The sequence below is a fragment of the Sinohyriopsis cumingii genome, chromosome 18 (assembly GCF_028554795.1).
Source record: "Sinohyriopsis cumingii isolate HCF-2022 chromosome 18, ASM2855479v2, whole genome shotgun sequence".
NCBI classification, from domain to species: domain Eukaryota; kingdom Metazoa; phylum Mollusca; class Bivalvia; order Unionida; family Unionidae; genus Sinohyriopsis; species Sinohyriopsis cumingii.
The window spans coordinates 35,684,154-35,699,300 of NC_142978.1; the positions used below are offsets into that span (position 1 = coordinate 35,684,154).

The 15,147-nt window shown below is 35.8% G+C and overlaps 1 protein-coding gene across 6 annotated transcripts in view; it reads right to left on the reverse strand.

Moving 5' to 3' along the window:
- The window catches only part of LOC149776393 (protein white-like), a 78,625-nt gene that overhangs the window by 23,094 nt on the left and 40,384 nt on the right, over positions 1-15,147 (reverse strand). For all 6 annotated transcript variants that reach the window (XM_089940756.1, XM_089940754.1, XM_089940757.1 and 3 more), the window contains 5 exons: positions 13,760-13,862; positions 9,430-9,528; positions 5,818-5,846; positions 4,824-4,929; positions 115-246 (listed from right to left, as the gene is read on the reverse strand). In XM_089940756.1, coding sequence (XP_089796882.1) covers positions 115-246; positions 4,824-4,929; positions 5,818-5,846; positions 9,430-9,528; positions 13,760-13,862 — 469 coding nt within the window. The remainder of the gene's footprint in view (positions 1-114; positions 247-4,823; positions 4,930-5,817; positions 5,847-9,429; positions 9,529-13,759; positions 13,863-15,147) is intronic.

Consider the following 15,147-nt stretch of genomic DNA (forward strand, 5'->3'; position numbering starts at 1 on the left):
AAATTCAGCTAGCTCGGACTTGATTTTCACTTTCTGGATCAAAAGTATTTTCTTATATTTGTAATAATTGCAAATCAACTAATCAATTATTACTAAATAATAATTAAATCTTACATTCACAACAGCAAACACATTAGTGAAGGTTAGGTTGGTGATAAGCAGGAAGAGCACACCATTTATGTTCTGTACGCCTTTCTGATCTACATCCAATCTCAGATATATCAGACCCAGGATCACTCCTATCATCTGTGAAATGAACAAAAAAGACATAAAGTTTACATTTCCATGCTTGCTTGCTTGATTTCAAACAGCTCTTTCATTTCTGGTTATAAACAGCACTTTCATAGCATAACTGGTTTTATACCGAACTTTCATAGCATTACTGGCTATATATGGCACATTCCTTGCATTACTGGCTATATACGGAACTTTCATAGCATTAATGGCTATATATGGCACATTCATAGCATTACTGGCTATATACGGCACATTCATAACATTAATGGCTATATACAGCACATTCATAGCATTAATGGCTATATATGGCACATTCATTGCATTACTGGCTATATACAGAACTTTCATAGCATTAATGGCTATATATTTCACATTCATAGCATTACTGGCTATATACGAAACTTTCATAGTATTACTGGCTATATACGGAACTTTCATAGTATTACTGGCTATATATGGCACATTCATAGCATTACTGGCTATAAACAGCACTTTCATAGCATTATTGGCAATAAACAGCACTATCATTTCATTGCTGGCTATATACAGCACTTTTATTGCATCTCCAGCTATAAATAGCACTTTCACTGCAGTGACTAACTATAAATAGCTTTAATTGCAGTGACTGGCTATAAATGGCACTTTCATTGCATCCCTAGCTATAATTAGCACTTCCTTTGAAGTGACTGGCTATAAACAGCATTTTCATTGCAGTGACTGGCAAAAAATGGCACTTTCATTGCAGTGATTAACTATAAATAGCACTTTCATTGCAGTGACTGGCTATAAATGGCACTTTCATTCCAGTGACTAGCTATAAATGGCACTTTCATTGCAGTGACTAGCTATAAATGGCACTTTCATTGCAGTGACTGGATATAAATGGCACTTTCATTGCAGTGACTAGCTATGAATGACACTTTCATTGCAGTGACTGGCTATAAATGGCACTTTAATTGCAGTGACTGGCTATAAATGACACTTTCATTCCAGTGACTAGCTATAAATGGCACTTTCATTGCAGCGACTGGCTATAAATGGCACTTTCATTGCAGTGACTGGATATAAATGGCACTTTCACTGCAGTGACTAGCTATAAATGACACTTTCATTGCAGTGACTGGCTATAAATGGCACTTTCATTGCAGTGACTGGCTATAAATGGCACTTTCATTCCAGTGACTAGCTATAAATGGCACTTTCATTGCAGTGACTAGCTATAAATGGCACTTTCATTGCAGTGACTGGATATAAATGGCACTTTCACTGCAGTGACTAGCTATGAATGACACTTTCACTGGAGTGACTAGCTATGAATGACACTTTCATTGCAGTGACTGGCTATAAATGGCACTTTAATTGCAGTGACTGGCTATAAATGACACTTTCATTCCAGTGACTAGCTATAAATGGCACTTTCATTGCAGTGACTGGCTATAAATGGCACTTTCATTCCAGTGACTGGATATAAATGGCACTTTCACTGCAGTGACTAGCTATAAATGACACTTTCATTGCAGTGACTGGCTATAAATGGCACTTTCATTGCAGTGACTGGCTATAAATGGCACTTTTATTGCAGTGACTGGCTGTAAATGGCACTTTTATTGCAGTGATTAGCTATAAATGGCACTTTTATTGCAGTGACTGGCTGTAAATGTCACTTTCATTGCAGTGACTAGCTATAAATAGCACTCTCATTGCAGTGACTAGCTATAAATGACACTTTCATTGCAGTGACTGGCTATAAATGGCACTTTCATTGCAGTGACTGGCTATAAATGGCACTTTTATTGCAGTGACTGGCTATAAATGACACTTTCATTCCAGTGACTAGCTATAAATGGCACTTTCATTGCAGTGATTGGCTATAAATGGCACTTTCATTCCAGTGACTGGATATAAATGGCACTTTCATTGCAGTGACTGGCTATAAATGGCACTTTCATTGCAGTGACTGGCTATAAATGGCACTTTCATTGCAGTGACTAGCTATAAATGGCACTTTCATTGCAGTGACTAGCTATAAATGGCACTTTCATTGAAGTGACTAGCTATAAATAGCACTTTCATTGCAGTGACTAGCTATAAATAGCACTTTATTGCAGTGACTGGCTAAAAATGGCACTTTCATTGCAATGATTGGCTATAAATGGCACTTTCATTGCAGTGACTCGCTATAAATGGCACTTTCATTGAAGTGACTAGCTATAAAAGGCACTTTCCATGGTGATTGAGTGCCTAACCGTACCAAGTGATCTTTCTCAGGCTCCTCAGTCATAAAACTTTTTTACCTCAAATTTTCACTCAAATATAATTATGACAAATCAAAAGACTGCATTTGTACAGCTGAGTAAAATTTTCTATTAACATTTATTACTTGAAATACTGAGTAAAATTCTGGTGGAAGAACCTGGTTTCCAATTTCTTCATATGATAAACAACCAAAATAAAATGCCGCTGTCCAGCAGCCAATAAAAACATACAAAATTACGATACTAAAGTAAAACCTGATGTCTGGAAGATCCTTGGAATGAATTTAAATTTTGGGGGTTTCTAAGATTTTCTTTTTTCATCTCTACCAGACAAGTACACATAAATATCTAAATATAAACATCTAGTCAATTTTTATAATTTAAATTTTTTAATTATCTTGGATAATTATGATCTGATTGCATCTATAGTAGTTTCTGTATTTTACTGTCCTCAGCACACCCTTAAACTGTTTAAAAGGGAAGATGCTCAAATTAAGTCTTTGGTCTTGAGAGGGTTCTCTTTTATTACAAAGAGTTTCATGTTCCTTTCCAAACAATGTAAAAGCAATAATGAAGAAAAATATGTAATTTTTTTCGCTTTATAAAAGTTTTAGTTCATGTCAAAAATAATGTTTTCACTTTCTTGCGGGCTTACAAACTATTAACTGTGACATGTGTGCCTTTCAGAGTGTTAAAAAATTTAAGCATGCCTAATTTTAAGTAAAACAAATTTAACTTGCCGTATACTTTCATACCACTGTTCAGCAATTTCAACAAAGTTCTCTCTGCAATAAATATTACACTGCCACTGGCACAATAAAAATCTATGTGATGATGAATTATGAGACAGATTAGAAATGTGTCCATATTACATGGATGTCCATATAACATGGCTGTCCATATTATCCATGTCCATTTTAAATGGATGCCCCAACCAATTTGATGCAGATTAAGAGCAAATTCTAAGTCAAAAACTGGAAACAAAACTTTGCCAAATTTTGCCATAAAATTTTAAAAGTCAAAACCTGAACTAGGTTTCTAAGTACAAGGTTTTATATCCATTTCCTCTAAGCAGATACTAAAGAGTAAATTTCTAAGTCAAATGAGCAACAATTCCAAAGAATGCTGCCACAAATGAGTGAAAATCAGACTTGATCTTGCATTATGTAATCTAAACATTGTAGATCCCAATGTTTGAAGATCTGCTTGATCTTTGCCATGGTGACATAACACTGACTGACAACAAATATCGATTATGAAGTACAGATTAAGTCAATACTCTTGAAGTTGTACACCTATCAATATTGTAGCTCTTTGCATGCCCACAGACTGATGTGGACTAGTTTATTTAGGCATATTCACAGACTGAAGTAGACTATACATCCATGGATATGGTAGCTTATTTAGACATACTCATGACCTGAAAGTGGGCTATACATCCATGAAATTCAATATGGTAGCTTATTTAGACATACTCATGACCTGAAAGTGGGCTATACATCCATGAAATTCAACATGGTAGCTTATTTAGACATACTCATGACCTGAAAGTGGGCTATACATCCATGAAATTCAATATAGTAGCTTATTTAGACATACTCATGACCTGAAAGTGGGCTATACATCCATGAAATTCAATATGGTAGCTTATTTAGACATACTCATGACCTGAAAGTGGGCTATACATCCATGAAATTCAATATGATAGCTTATTTAGACACACTGACTGATTGATGTGCAATATAAATTAATAAAACTATGAGAACAGTAACTTCTTTAGATTACAGATTGAAATGGACTATACATCCATGGAGATGGTAGCTTATTTAGACATTTTCATACATTGATATGCCCCATTATCCATGAAACTATGAAAATTGCATGATAATGTTTACTTATTTAGATTTGGATTTGGATTTTTTTTAAACATAGCTTTAACTATTTTTCAATCATATCGCTACAATGTCTGCAGTGTGGCAGTTTATAGTGATGTCTAGCACTGGGGCATAATGCGACAGATTTATAATATGATGTCCCACCCAGTCACATTATCCTGACACCAGACCAACCAGTCCTAACACTAAACTCTTAATGCTGCGAGCCAAGCGAGGCAGCTGTTAGTACCATTTTTGTAAGTCTTTGGTATGACTCAGCCAGGGATCAAAGCCACGACCTCTTGCATCCGAGGTGGATGCTCTAGCCACTAGGCCACCAGAGCGGTTACAATGATGTGCACTATACATTCATAAAACTGGTAGCTTATTTAGACATATTCATACAATAATGTGCTTATATATTCATGAATATAGTAACTTGTTTAGACATACTTACAACAGTCTGGGCAAATCGGACTCTTATGACCATTGGTTCTCTTAAGTTTGTCAACCAACACCGTTTGAGTAAACAGGCCATTTGTCTAACCCAAGATGATTCATATCTGTAAGAGAATTTCAATGTGTGTGATGAAACTTTGAGACTAAAGGGTAATTCATCTTCTCTTTCTATCTCCTCTTTCTCTCTCTTTCAATCCATTCCCAATTTGTTTCTCACTACATGTTGCTTCAACTTCTCACAAGGATTATGATCAAATTTCAATCTAGAATATGGGATCATTCCATGTACACTTAACATTTGACATTATTACCATATTTTGTATGGGATCATTTTGAGTACACATAGCATTTCACATTATTACCATCTCATGTATGGGATCATTCTGTGTACACAGCATTTCGCATTATTACCATCTCATGTATGGGATCATTCTAAGTACACAGTCTTTAACATTATTACCTTCTCATGTATGGGATCATTCTGAGTACACATAGCATTTCACATTATTATCATCTCATGTATGGGATCATTCTAAGTACACAATCTTTAACATTATTACCATCTCATGTATGGGATCATTCTAAGTACACTTAACATTTGACATTATTACCATATTTTGTATGGGATCATTCTGAGTACACAGCATTTCACATTATTACCATTGTGTGCATGGGATCATTCTAAGTACACAGCATTTCACATTATTACATCATGTGTATGGGATCATTCTGAGACACAGCATTTCACATTATTACCATCGTGTGTATGGGATAATTCTGAGTACACATAGCATTTCACATTATTACCATCTCATGCATGGGATCATTCTGAGTACACGGCATTTCACATTGCATGTTACCATCATGTGTCAGGCTATGGGGAAAATGTCAAGCACATTTGTGAATTTAAAATCACAACATACAAGTCATCAAAAATACATTGTATATATTGAATTGTTTTCATTGACATCAAAGAAAATTTCACTCCCTACCTTGATGTGTTGCTGAATGCCTTGTCAGACTGCAAAGAAGAAAACAAGATCTTAAAGAGTGGTGTGTATCAAAAATAGGAGAAAGATGTGAAACCTTTACATGACTTTGAATGGCAACCTTGGCCTATGCAATAGAATAAATGGAATTTGGTGCACATTCAATAACATAATACAGTACTGTATTCTGTAAGGAGGGGCAAAAAGTCCAAACAAGGCAAAAACAGCACAGCCTTTGTTTGGTAAAATTTTTTAATCAGAAAAAGTACTGTTTAATTTAAATTACTATCATACAAACTTGTATGCATGTATATAGTTTAATGGGATGCCAGTACAATACTGGCTATGTGGCGCCAATTAAAAGGTAAGTTCTAAAATTGTAAAGGTAATAAATTTAAACAAACATTATGATACAAATTTATATATTCAGGAGATATAACCTTCAATCTTAAATTTAGAGCCATAAATGAATTGATCTGATTCAGAAATCAGAAATGCAAGTACAATGTTTACACGGGTCAGGGAACAGTTTTTTTAATTTATATTGATTTATGTAATTTTATATTCATGTACATGTAAGCAGGAAAAAGGTACAGCTGGTTTCCACTTTACATATAGACTACAGTCAAACCCGGTTATCTCGATTACGTCAGGGGTGTAAAAAAATCGTCGACATAACCGGGTCCCGAGATATCCGGGTTCATAAAAACCGGTAATTTTAAAAATGTCCTTAAGCATTACCCCTGTCTCTTGCTGGTGTTTACTGGAATCCCCTCCCACTGCATGTTACAATAAAATAAACAAAACGCTTAATTGATAATAAAATGAAATGAACTAACCTGGTGTTGTTATCATTTATTCCTTTTTTATCATCATAAGTAGTTTATTAAAGAAAAAATATATCTATGAACTCCTTATATCACATGTAGCGTATGCATCCATTACTGTAGTGTGCATCACTTATGTCAGATAACACACGACGCATTTTTATAATTGATGTGAATATTGAAAAACAAATCATGTTTGGTTGTACTCAGAGGTTTGAATATGTTATCAGATTGAAAAATGGATCAAAGAAAATCACAAATGAGAGAGGGAGAGAGAAACATCCACCGATTGCTTTCAGGCACCCGCCATTCACGCATAACGCGGTGTTAGGTGCAAAATAACCAAGATTGTATTATATCCAGGTTAATATATGACAGTATCTCGCAGATAAAGATCAATAAATGTTTTTGAAAATACATGTACATGTACATGTACATTGACTGTGAGTGCAAATGACACTCCTTTCGCTAGCATGGGTTACAAAGAGTATTTATTAAAGCAAGTTAATGTTGAGTAGACTACTTACCCCGCAGGCATCAATGCGAGTTTGTATCAATTATGATTCCAGATGGCAAATAAATAGATGCGCGGGTGGTGAATAAACACATCCGGTAGCGAGCAGTAAACTAATTCTTGTACAATTTCTGTGAGATTGACGTTAAAAAGTTGCATTTCGTCGAATTAAGCGGGTCCACATGTTACTTCGGACCGAAACTTATGCCCGACATAACCGGGTTATCGACTTAACAGAGGTCGAGATAAGCGGGTAAAAAATAGCATAACAAAGAAGAATTTTTTCGGGACCGGACCAAAACGCTCGACATAAGCGGGTTGTCGAGATAACCGAGGTCGAGATAAGTGGGTTTGACTGTATTAGAAACACGTACATATTTCCCTTTTATTTTCTGATAATGCTGCTCTAAATATCAAAATATCAAATTCTGAATCACCATATATATTAGACTATAAGTAGAGTCAAATGGCAAGCTGCACAGAACCAGATTTGCTGTCACATTATATGCCATCAGAACTGAGTCTATGAGTTTTGTTAGGAGTAATGATCAGAACAAACAATACAGTCCCTCAATCTGCAAGTACATTATGAGATGGCAGATCAAGTCTATGCTGTTTGCAGCTTGACTTGACTTACATGTGAGTATGTATGGTAGTGACAAAAGAAAATGGGACTGGATATTATTTTTTACAGAACTCCTTCAATGTAATGCAATTAATAGGAGTCATGAAAGTGTATTGCATCACAAGGGAGACAATCGTGGAGGTCTGTTACAAGCAAGATAGATTCATACCGGTAGGTATGTTGGATAACAATTCACAAATAATATGTCACATGATGATTTATTCTAATCAAGCAGGAAGCAAAATGTATTATTATAAACCAAGCAGCAATTGTAAGAATGAATTAAGTGAACTAAATGGCATATATGACCATGCCTAACTAAGCTGGGCCAGCAGTATATTTGAGAGTTTGGAAAATGTGGACCACTATACTCTTATGTTAAAGAACTAAAGACATAAATCTGATTCTTATCAAAGCTACTTGTGATATAAAACCCTGTCAATGACTCAACATAACCATAACAGAATGATATAATTTATCTGAATTCAATTTTATATATTGCCCCAACGTAAATATCATTTCAGATACGGTATTTTTCTAATCCATATAACTGGAAGACATGGAGGCTCAGTGGTGAGTGTGATGGACTTGCAATTCAATGGTTCAAGGTTCAAATCCTACCCAGATCAGCAGATGGTTGCTGTGGTAAGTGTCTGGCCTCTTCATTTTAATGTTTCCTCAGTAGATTATATTCACCAGTGGAAAACATGAGTCTGGCATGGCAATGGGACGTGTCAAGCATGAGTCTCACATGGGACAGGGATGTGTCAAGCATGAGTCTGGCATGGGACAGGGACATGTCAAGCATGAGTCTGGAATGGGACAGGACATGTCAAGCCCATCACATATTCATATGCCATGTCAAACCAGTTCTTTACCCCATTTGGAACAAAACATGAATGTGGTTTTGTATTTATTCCATAAACCCTCCTTTACAATTTTTAATATTTTTAGCCTTACTGTGTGAATGAGATTCAAAATCAATCGAGACTTTTGACAGTTTGACAATTTCAACATGTAGCCACCTAAGAAAACAAATAAACAAAACCAATTTGTATGCGCAATATCGAGATACAGATTAAAGTCTGCTTCTAACACCAGGTCAACCATTTAGGACTATATGGGAGTGTAATAAAGCCCAGAATGTAAAATCAGGTCAACAATATAAGAGTATGTAGATACATAATAAAACCCTGAATGTAACACCAGATCAACCATATAAGATTATATGTGGATGTAATAAAGCTCTGAATGTGCTGATGTGCTGGTAAATACTGAAAACAAAGCTTGTCTCAATAAAAACATTAAGAGTTGCTAGGTCCAACAAATATTCTTTACATCCTCTAAAATTTTTGATCTAAAATTGACATATTGTTTTTCCATTAACCACTGATTTCTGTTCTTTATAAAGATATCCCATCATATGTTTTTCTATTACCCACTGATTTCTGTTCTTATAAAGATATCCCATCATATGTTTTTCTATTACCCACTGATTTCTGTTTTTTATAAAGATATCCCATCATATGTTTTTCTATTACCCACTGATTTATATTCTTTATAAAGGTATCCCATCATATGTTTTTCATGCAAAGAATTTTCAACAACACTTTCAGTGGCACTGACTGAAAAGCAAAATATTGTCTTACTATAGCAAATACATCATATGACCCCGATGACTTGATAGCAGCAGATTCCTCCTCGATCTTCTGGTCAAAATTTGATTGCCTGAATCCATCACAAATTTTCTGCAAATTCAATACATATGGTAAATAAATTAAAAGCCAAGATTTATGTCAACATCACAAGGAATTCATATATACAGTATATTCTACTCTAAATAGGTTCTTTTACACTGGCATTATGGCAACTATTTGATAATTACAGGAACTGTTCTTTTGAAAATTTAAAACTACCACAAAAATTTCAAATTTTAAGTAAAAAAACTTATTCATCATCGTTGGAACAAGAATTTAACAATGGTCATTACCTAGTGAGGCAGCTGTTAGTACCATTTTTTTTAAGTCTTTGGTATGACTTGGCTGGGGTCCAAACCCAAGACCTCCCATATCCAAGGTGGATGCTCTAACCACTAGGCCATCGGAGCAGTTGATCCTTCATGTGCGGAATAGCATTATCTTATATACACATTTATCTGTTGAGTCAAACTGCATACAACAAAGATCCAGATATGCTATAGCATAATGCACCTGCAGATTAGGGTCTGTATTGTTTGTTTTACTGAATACTCCTAACAACTGCACAGACCAAGATCTGCTGGCACTTTATGCAACAGCAGATCTGGGTCTGTGCAATTTGCAGTCGTACTTGTCTTATATGCGAGTATATATGGTAGGTTTCCATGCCAACAAGGTATGCAAATTATACAGCTGAGTAACTAAGTAAATATTGACAGCAAAACACATTTTATAAAATTATTCAAATTATCCATACAAAACCACAGGTGAAAATGCTTTATTTTCCATTCTGCTATTCTTGCAAAATGTAAGTCTGGTTCTATGATATTTTTAAAAAAAATGTAAATTTCACTTTGAATTTTAAGATGCTTTTAGTTGCTATATCGTCATATGTGCCATGTCATGAGGTGTCATGTAATCTTAGCAGAAAAAACAAGAAACAAGAGACCTCAGTGGTATAGAATGATATATGCCTATCACCTGTAGCCTGTATAAGCAATAAATAGTCCGGTGGTAGTTTAAAAAGTTGATTATTAGTGAGGCAATTAAAATATAATGTGGTCAGAATAAACAATGACCTTCACAGGTTACCAGGGCCCCGAGTGGCTGAGTGGTCTAAAGCGCTCTCCGTTACGGATCACTGCCATCTCACCTCTGTCTGCGTGGGTTCAAATCTCGAATTTGGCTAACATGGGTATGTGAGAAAGCTTGCCAGTAGCTTCTCGAGGGTCAGTGGTTCTTTACGGGGTTTTCCTGGGTTTTTCCTCCACCATTAATACTGGCCGCCATGTATAGCCTATCGTGTGCTGAAAAATGGTGTTAAACCCTACAACAACAACAACATCACAGGTTACTTAATTTGCTGACAATATCTAAGGTGTCAAATCCTTTGAACACTGCTGTGGGACAGTCCATTAGGCTAATCTGCATAGGTCAAGTATGCAAAGTTCAATAACCCAACTCATTTGAAGCTAGGTAAATCAAAGAGATGTGTGTTGATGAACAATCATTTATTACACATGGCTGAATTGCATGATAATCTTGAAACCATCTTTATTAAATATTGCCTAGTTTGTGATCAGCAGCTAAATCTTCAAGTGCCAGATATACTCATTTATAAGATAAATCCAACTGCAAACTGCATGGACCCAGATCTGTTATTGCATAATGTGTGAGCAGATCCAGGTCTATGCAGTCTGTTAAGAGTATTCAGTAGAACAAGGAACCTGTCCTGACTGTGCAAAATGCAATGGCAGATCAGGGTGTGTGTTGTTTGCAGTTGGACCTGAATTTTAAGTGAGTACATAGGGTGACTGGGCAGAAATGGGCAACAGTTGTCTACTTTCAGGGGGCCCCGAGTGGCTGAGTGGTCTAAAGCGCTCTCTGTTACTGATCACTGCCATCTCACCTCTGTCTGCGTTGGTTCAAGTCTAGAATTCGACCAATGTGGGTATGTGAGAAAGCTTGCCAGTAGCTTCTCGTGGGTCGGTGGTTCTTCCCGGGTTCTTCCTCCACCATTATTACTGGCTGCCATACATAGCCTATCGTGTGCTGAAAAATGGCGTTAAACCCCACAACAACAACATCATCTACCTTCAGGAAAACTAAGATCTGATATGCTTGGGTGGCCATTGCATGTTTGATACTTACCCACAGCAGCACAGATGTAGAAAGATGTTTCCATTCTGAGAAAAATGCAAGTAGATCTTTGTGGATGTCTAAATAACAGTGCCAATCAGTCACTAAGGGACTGACCATTTAATTTTATTTAATGTCTGTGTGGAGGTGATTGTGTGTATGACAATGATGTTAAATCATTATAAGTCTGCTATTGTATTGGGTAAGTGTAATAAATGCTTTATAAGAAACAGATATATTATTTTCTTCTATTCAAATTTTAATTTCCAGTCATTTTTTTAATTGGGATGTAACTGATTCTCAACTGCAGAATTTCACCTTTTTGGAGCTACATGCACCAACCTTCCTCTCCCTCCCCTTTGAGACCTGAAAACACAAATCTCAAAAGCCGCTTAACACTGTCAGGGAGGTTGGTACATAATGTATCCTCTTACTCAACTATCCCACTTATGTCGCATTCAAGTCTGTTGTAAAAAAATTAAAACAAGCATTTAAGTGTGCATTAAAAAGGACCCTGCTCAGTGCTGACTACCATTTGCTCTGCATGGTCTTAAGCTAAGGAACCTGTCCTTGGACATTATTAAGTACCATTTGCTCTTGAAGGACTTGAGCTGAGAAACTTGTGTTGGGACAATTACAAAGGCCAATTTTAAGTACCATTTGCTCTTGAAGGACTTAAACTGAGAAACTTGTGTTGGGACATTTACAAAGTACAATTTTCAGTACCATTTGCTCTTGAAGGACTTAAACTGAGAAACTTGTGTTGGGACATTTACAAAGTACAATTTTCAGTACCATTTGCTCTTGAAAGGCTTAAATTGAGAAATTTGTGTTGGGACAGTTACAAAGGCCAATTTTAAGTACCATTTAATGCTCTTGAAGGACTTAAACTGAGAAACTTGTGTTGGGACAGTTACAAAGGCCAATTTTAAGTACCATTTGCTCTTGAAGGACTTAAACTGAGAAACTTGTGTTGGGAAATTTACAAAGGCCAATTTTAAGTACCATTTGCTCTTGAAGGACTTAAACCAAGAAACTTGTGTTGGGAAATTTACAAAGGCCAATTTTAAGTACCATTTGCTCTTGAAGGACTTAAACTGAGAAACTTATGTTGGGACAGTTACAAAGGCCAATTTTAAGTACCATTTGCTTTTGAAAGAACTTAAACTGAGAAACCTGTCTTGGGACATTTACAAAGTACAATTTTAAGTACCATTTACTCTTGAAAAAACTTAAACTGAGAAACTTGTGTTGAGGCAGTTACAAAGGCCAATGCTATCTAACACTTCCTCCGCAAAGACTTAAACTGAGGATTCTGAACTTGTGCCTGGACATATACAAAATGCAATGCTAAATACCATTTGCTGTGCAAGGACTTAAACTAAGGAACATGTATTAAAACATTACAAAGAGCCCTGCTCTCCTGATCAGAGACCTCAGGAATCTTGAAGGCTGTGACATATACAGGCTTACTGACACATTAACCCCTGCAGGTTTTTGTCATTTTCACCTGAAAATCGAGTAGGAAACACATTTTGAAAGCTATTTTTGAATAGATCCGAAAACACCAAATCCACAGTGATCTTTCAATAACATACTGCCTAGCTGTGTTAGAAACATTGTTTTTCATTGGCTTTTTGACTCGCACATGAGCTGAAGGGTAAAAGTTGGAGTTCTTTTTCTTTTTTTCTTTTTTTTTGCCAAAATTTGCCATTATTTTTGTATCGAGACCACTCTTTATTCCAAATGTCCATCTTATCCTACTTTTTGCTAAGGCTCATTTGTTTGTTTGCAGTTCATACTGGTTTGCCTTAGATCTGAGACCAAAAAGTCTAAAATCCAGACACAAAATCGGATTCCGACCACGGGCGAATTTTGGGTAGAAAAAAGTCGGGTCCAAAAAATGAGGTTTTTTTTATCTGTATTTTGTAGTGCAACTAGATATTCCAGATTATTTGGTATCATTGTAAAGCTACATCTGTCTAACTTTCTACAATAAATACCACCCACTTTAGTGTATCATGCACGACCATGACACTACAGAGCTCGGCAGTAGGCTGTGCCTCCTGCCCTGTTAAGTCGTTGCTAGGGGTTAATGTGTTAAAAGTAGTATTCAAGTATTGTAATACAAGTTTTTACAGACCTCCACTCTGTCTCTGCACTCTGACTCACGTCCGGGGACCACAGCTAAAGTCATGATGTAGTAGTCAGCTGGATTGTAATTTACTGGACAGAGGTATCCCTGTCTGAAAAAAAAAAAAAAACAGCAATGATAATAATACATTGGACAGGAGTATCCCTGTCTGAAAAAAACAACAATGATAGTAATATAGTGGACAGGAGTATCCCTGTCTGAAAAAAACAGCAATGATAATAACAGTAGACAGGATTGTCCCTGTCTGAAAAAAAAAAAAAAAACACAATAATAATACAGTGGATAGGAGCATTCCTATCTGAGAAACAAAAAACAACGATGATAATCATACAGTGGATAGGAGCATCCCTATCTGAGAAAACAAAAAACAACAATGATAATCATATAGTGGACAGGAGTATCCCTGTCTGAAAATAAACAGCAATAATAACAATAATAATACAGTGGACAGGAATAGTCCTGTCTGAAAAAATAGCAATAATACTAATACACTGGACAGAAGAATCCCTGTCCAAAAAGCATAATAATAATAATAATAATAATAATAAAAATAAAAATAATTATAATAATACACTAACAAATCTTCCTGGATAGGAGAGTCCCTGTCTGAAAAAATAGGAATAAGAACAATAACCTGAGCAGTCTAACATTTGTGCTCATTTCATTTTAAATTAATAAAACAAATAAGCCAAATCTTTGTGATCATTGATGAGAATAAAAATGGAAATTACCTGACAATTTTCAAAACTTTCATTTGCAGTCAATACATGTGTAAGATTATATTTATCACAAGACAGAAAATGCTGATTTTACTGGATGAAACTGCCAAATGCATTAACAAAATCAGTTTAAAATACATTTGGAACCCTTGGTCACCGTGTGTTTTATGTGGACATCATGATATCATCTGTGACATCATATGGTGTTTGTGACTGACTGTGATACATGCAGCAAAATTATGATATCGGCATTTTAACCTAAATAATGCAATAGTCACTTGATAAGTACGACATCTCCATGTTATAGACAGCATCTCCCACATCTTCCAAACATTTGAATAAGGGACTTAAGCTCAAGCTCAAAGTCCCAAAATTTGGACTGTGTATAACTTTAGTTAGAATAAAGCTAAAAGCATATTAGATTTAGATTTTTCTCAACTCAGGTCCCTCTACCAGCCTGTCAAAGCAGCTCAGTCACTAGAGCATCAGACTAATAATCCAAGATGCAAGGGCTAATGGTAAAACTCAAGCTCAAACGCATGCTGTATTAACTTATGAATCATCTTCAGACCCAGTCTATAAAGAAAAGAATTTATCACATTCCAGTTGTTCCATTTCATCTAAATAACAGCCTCTATACAAAGAACAATTAGGTTA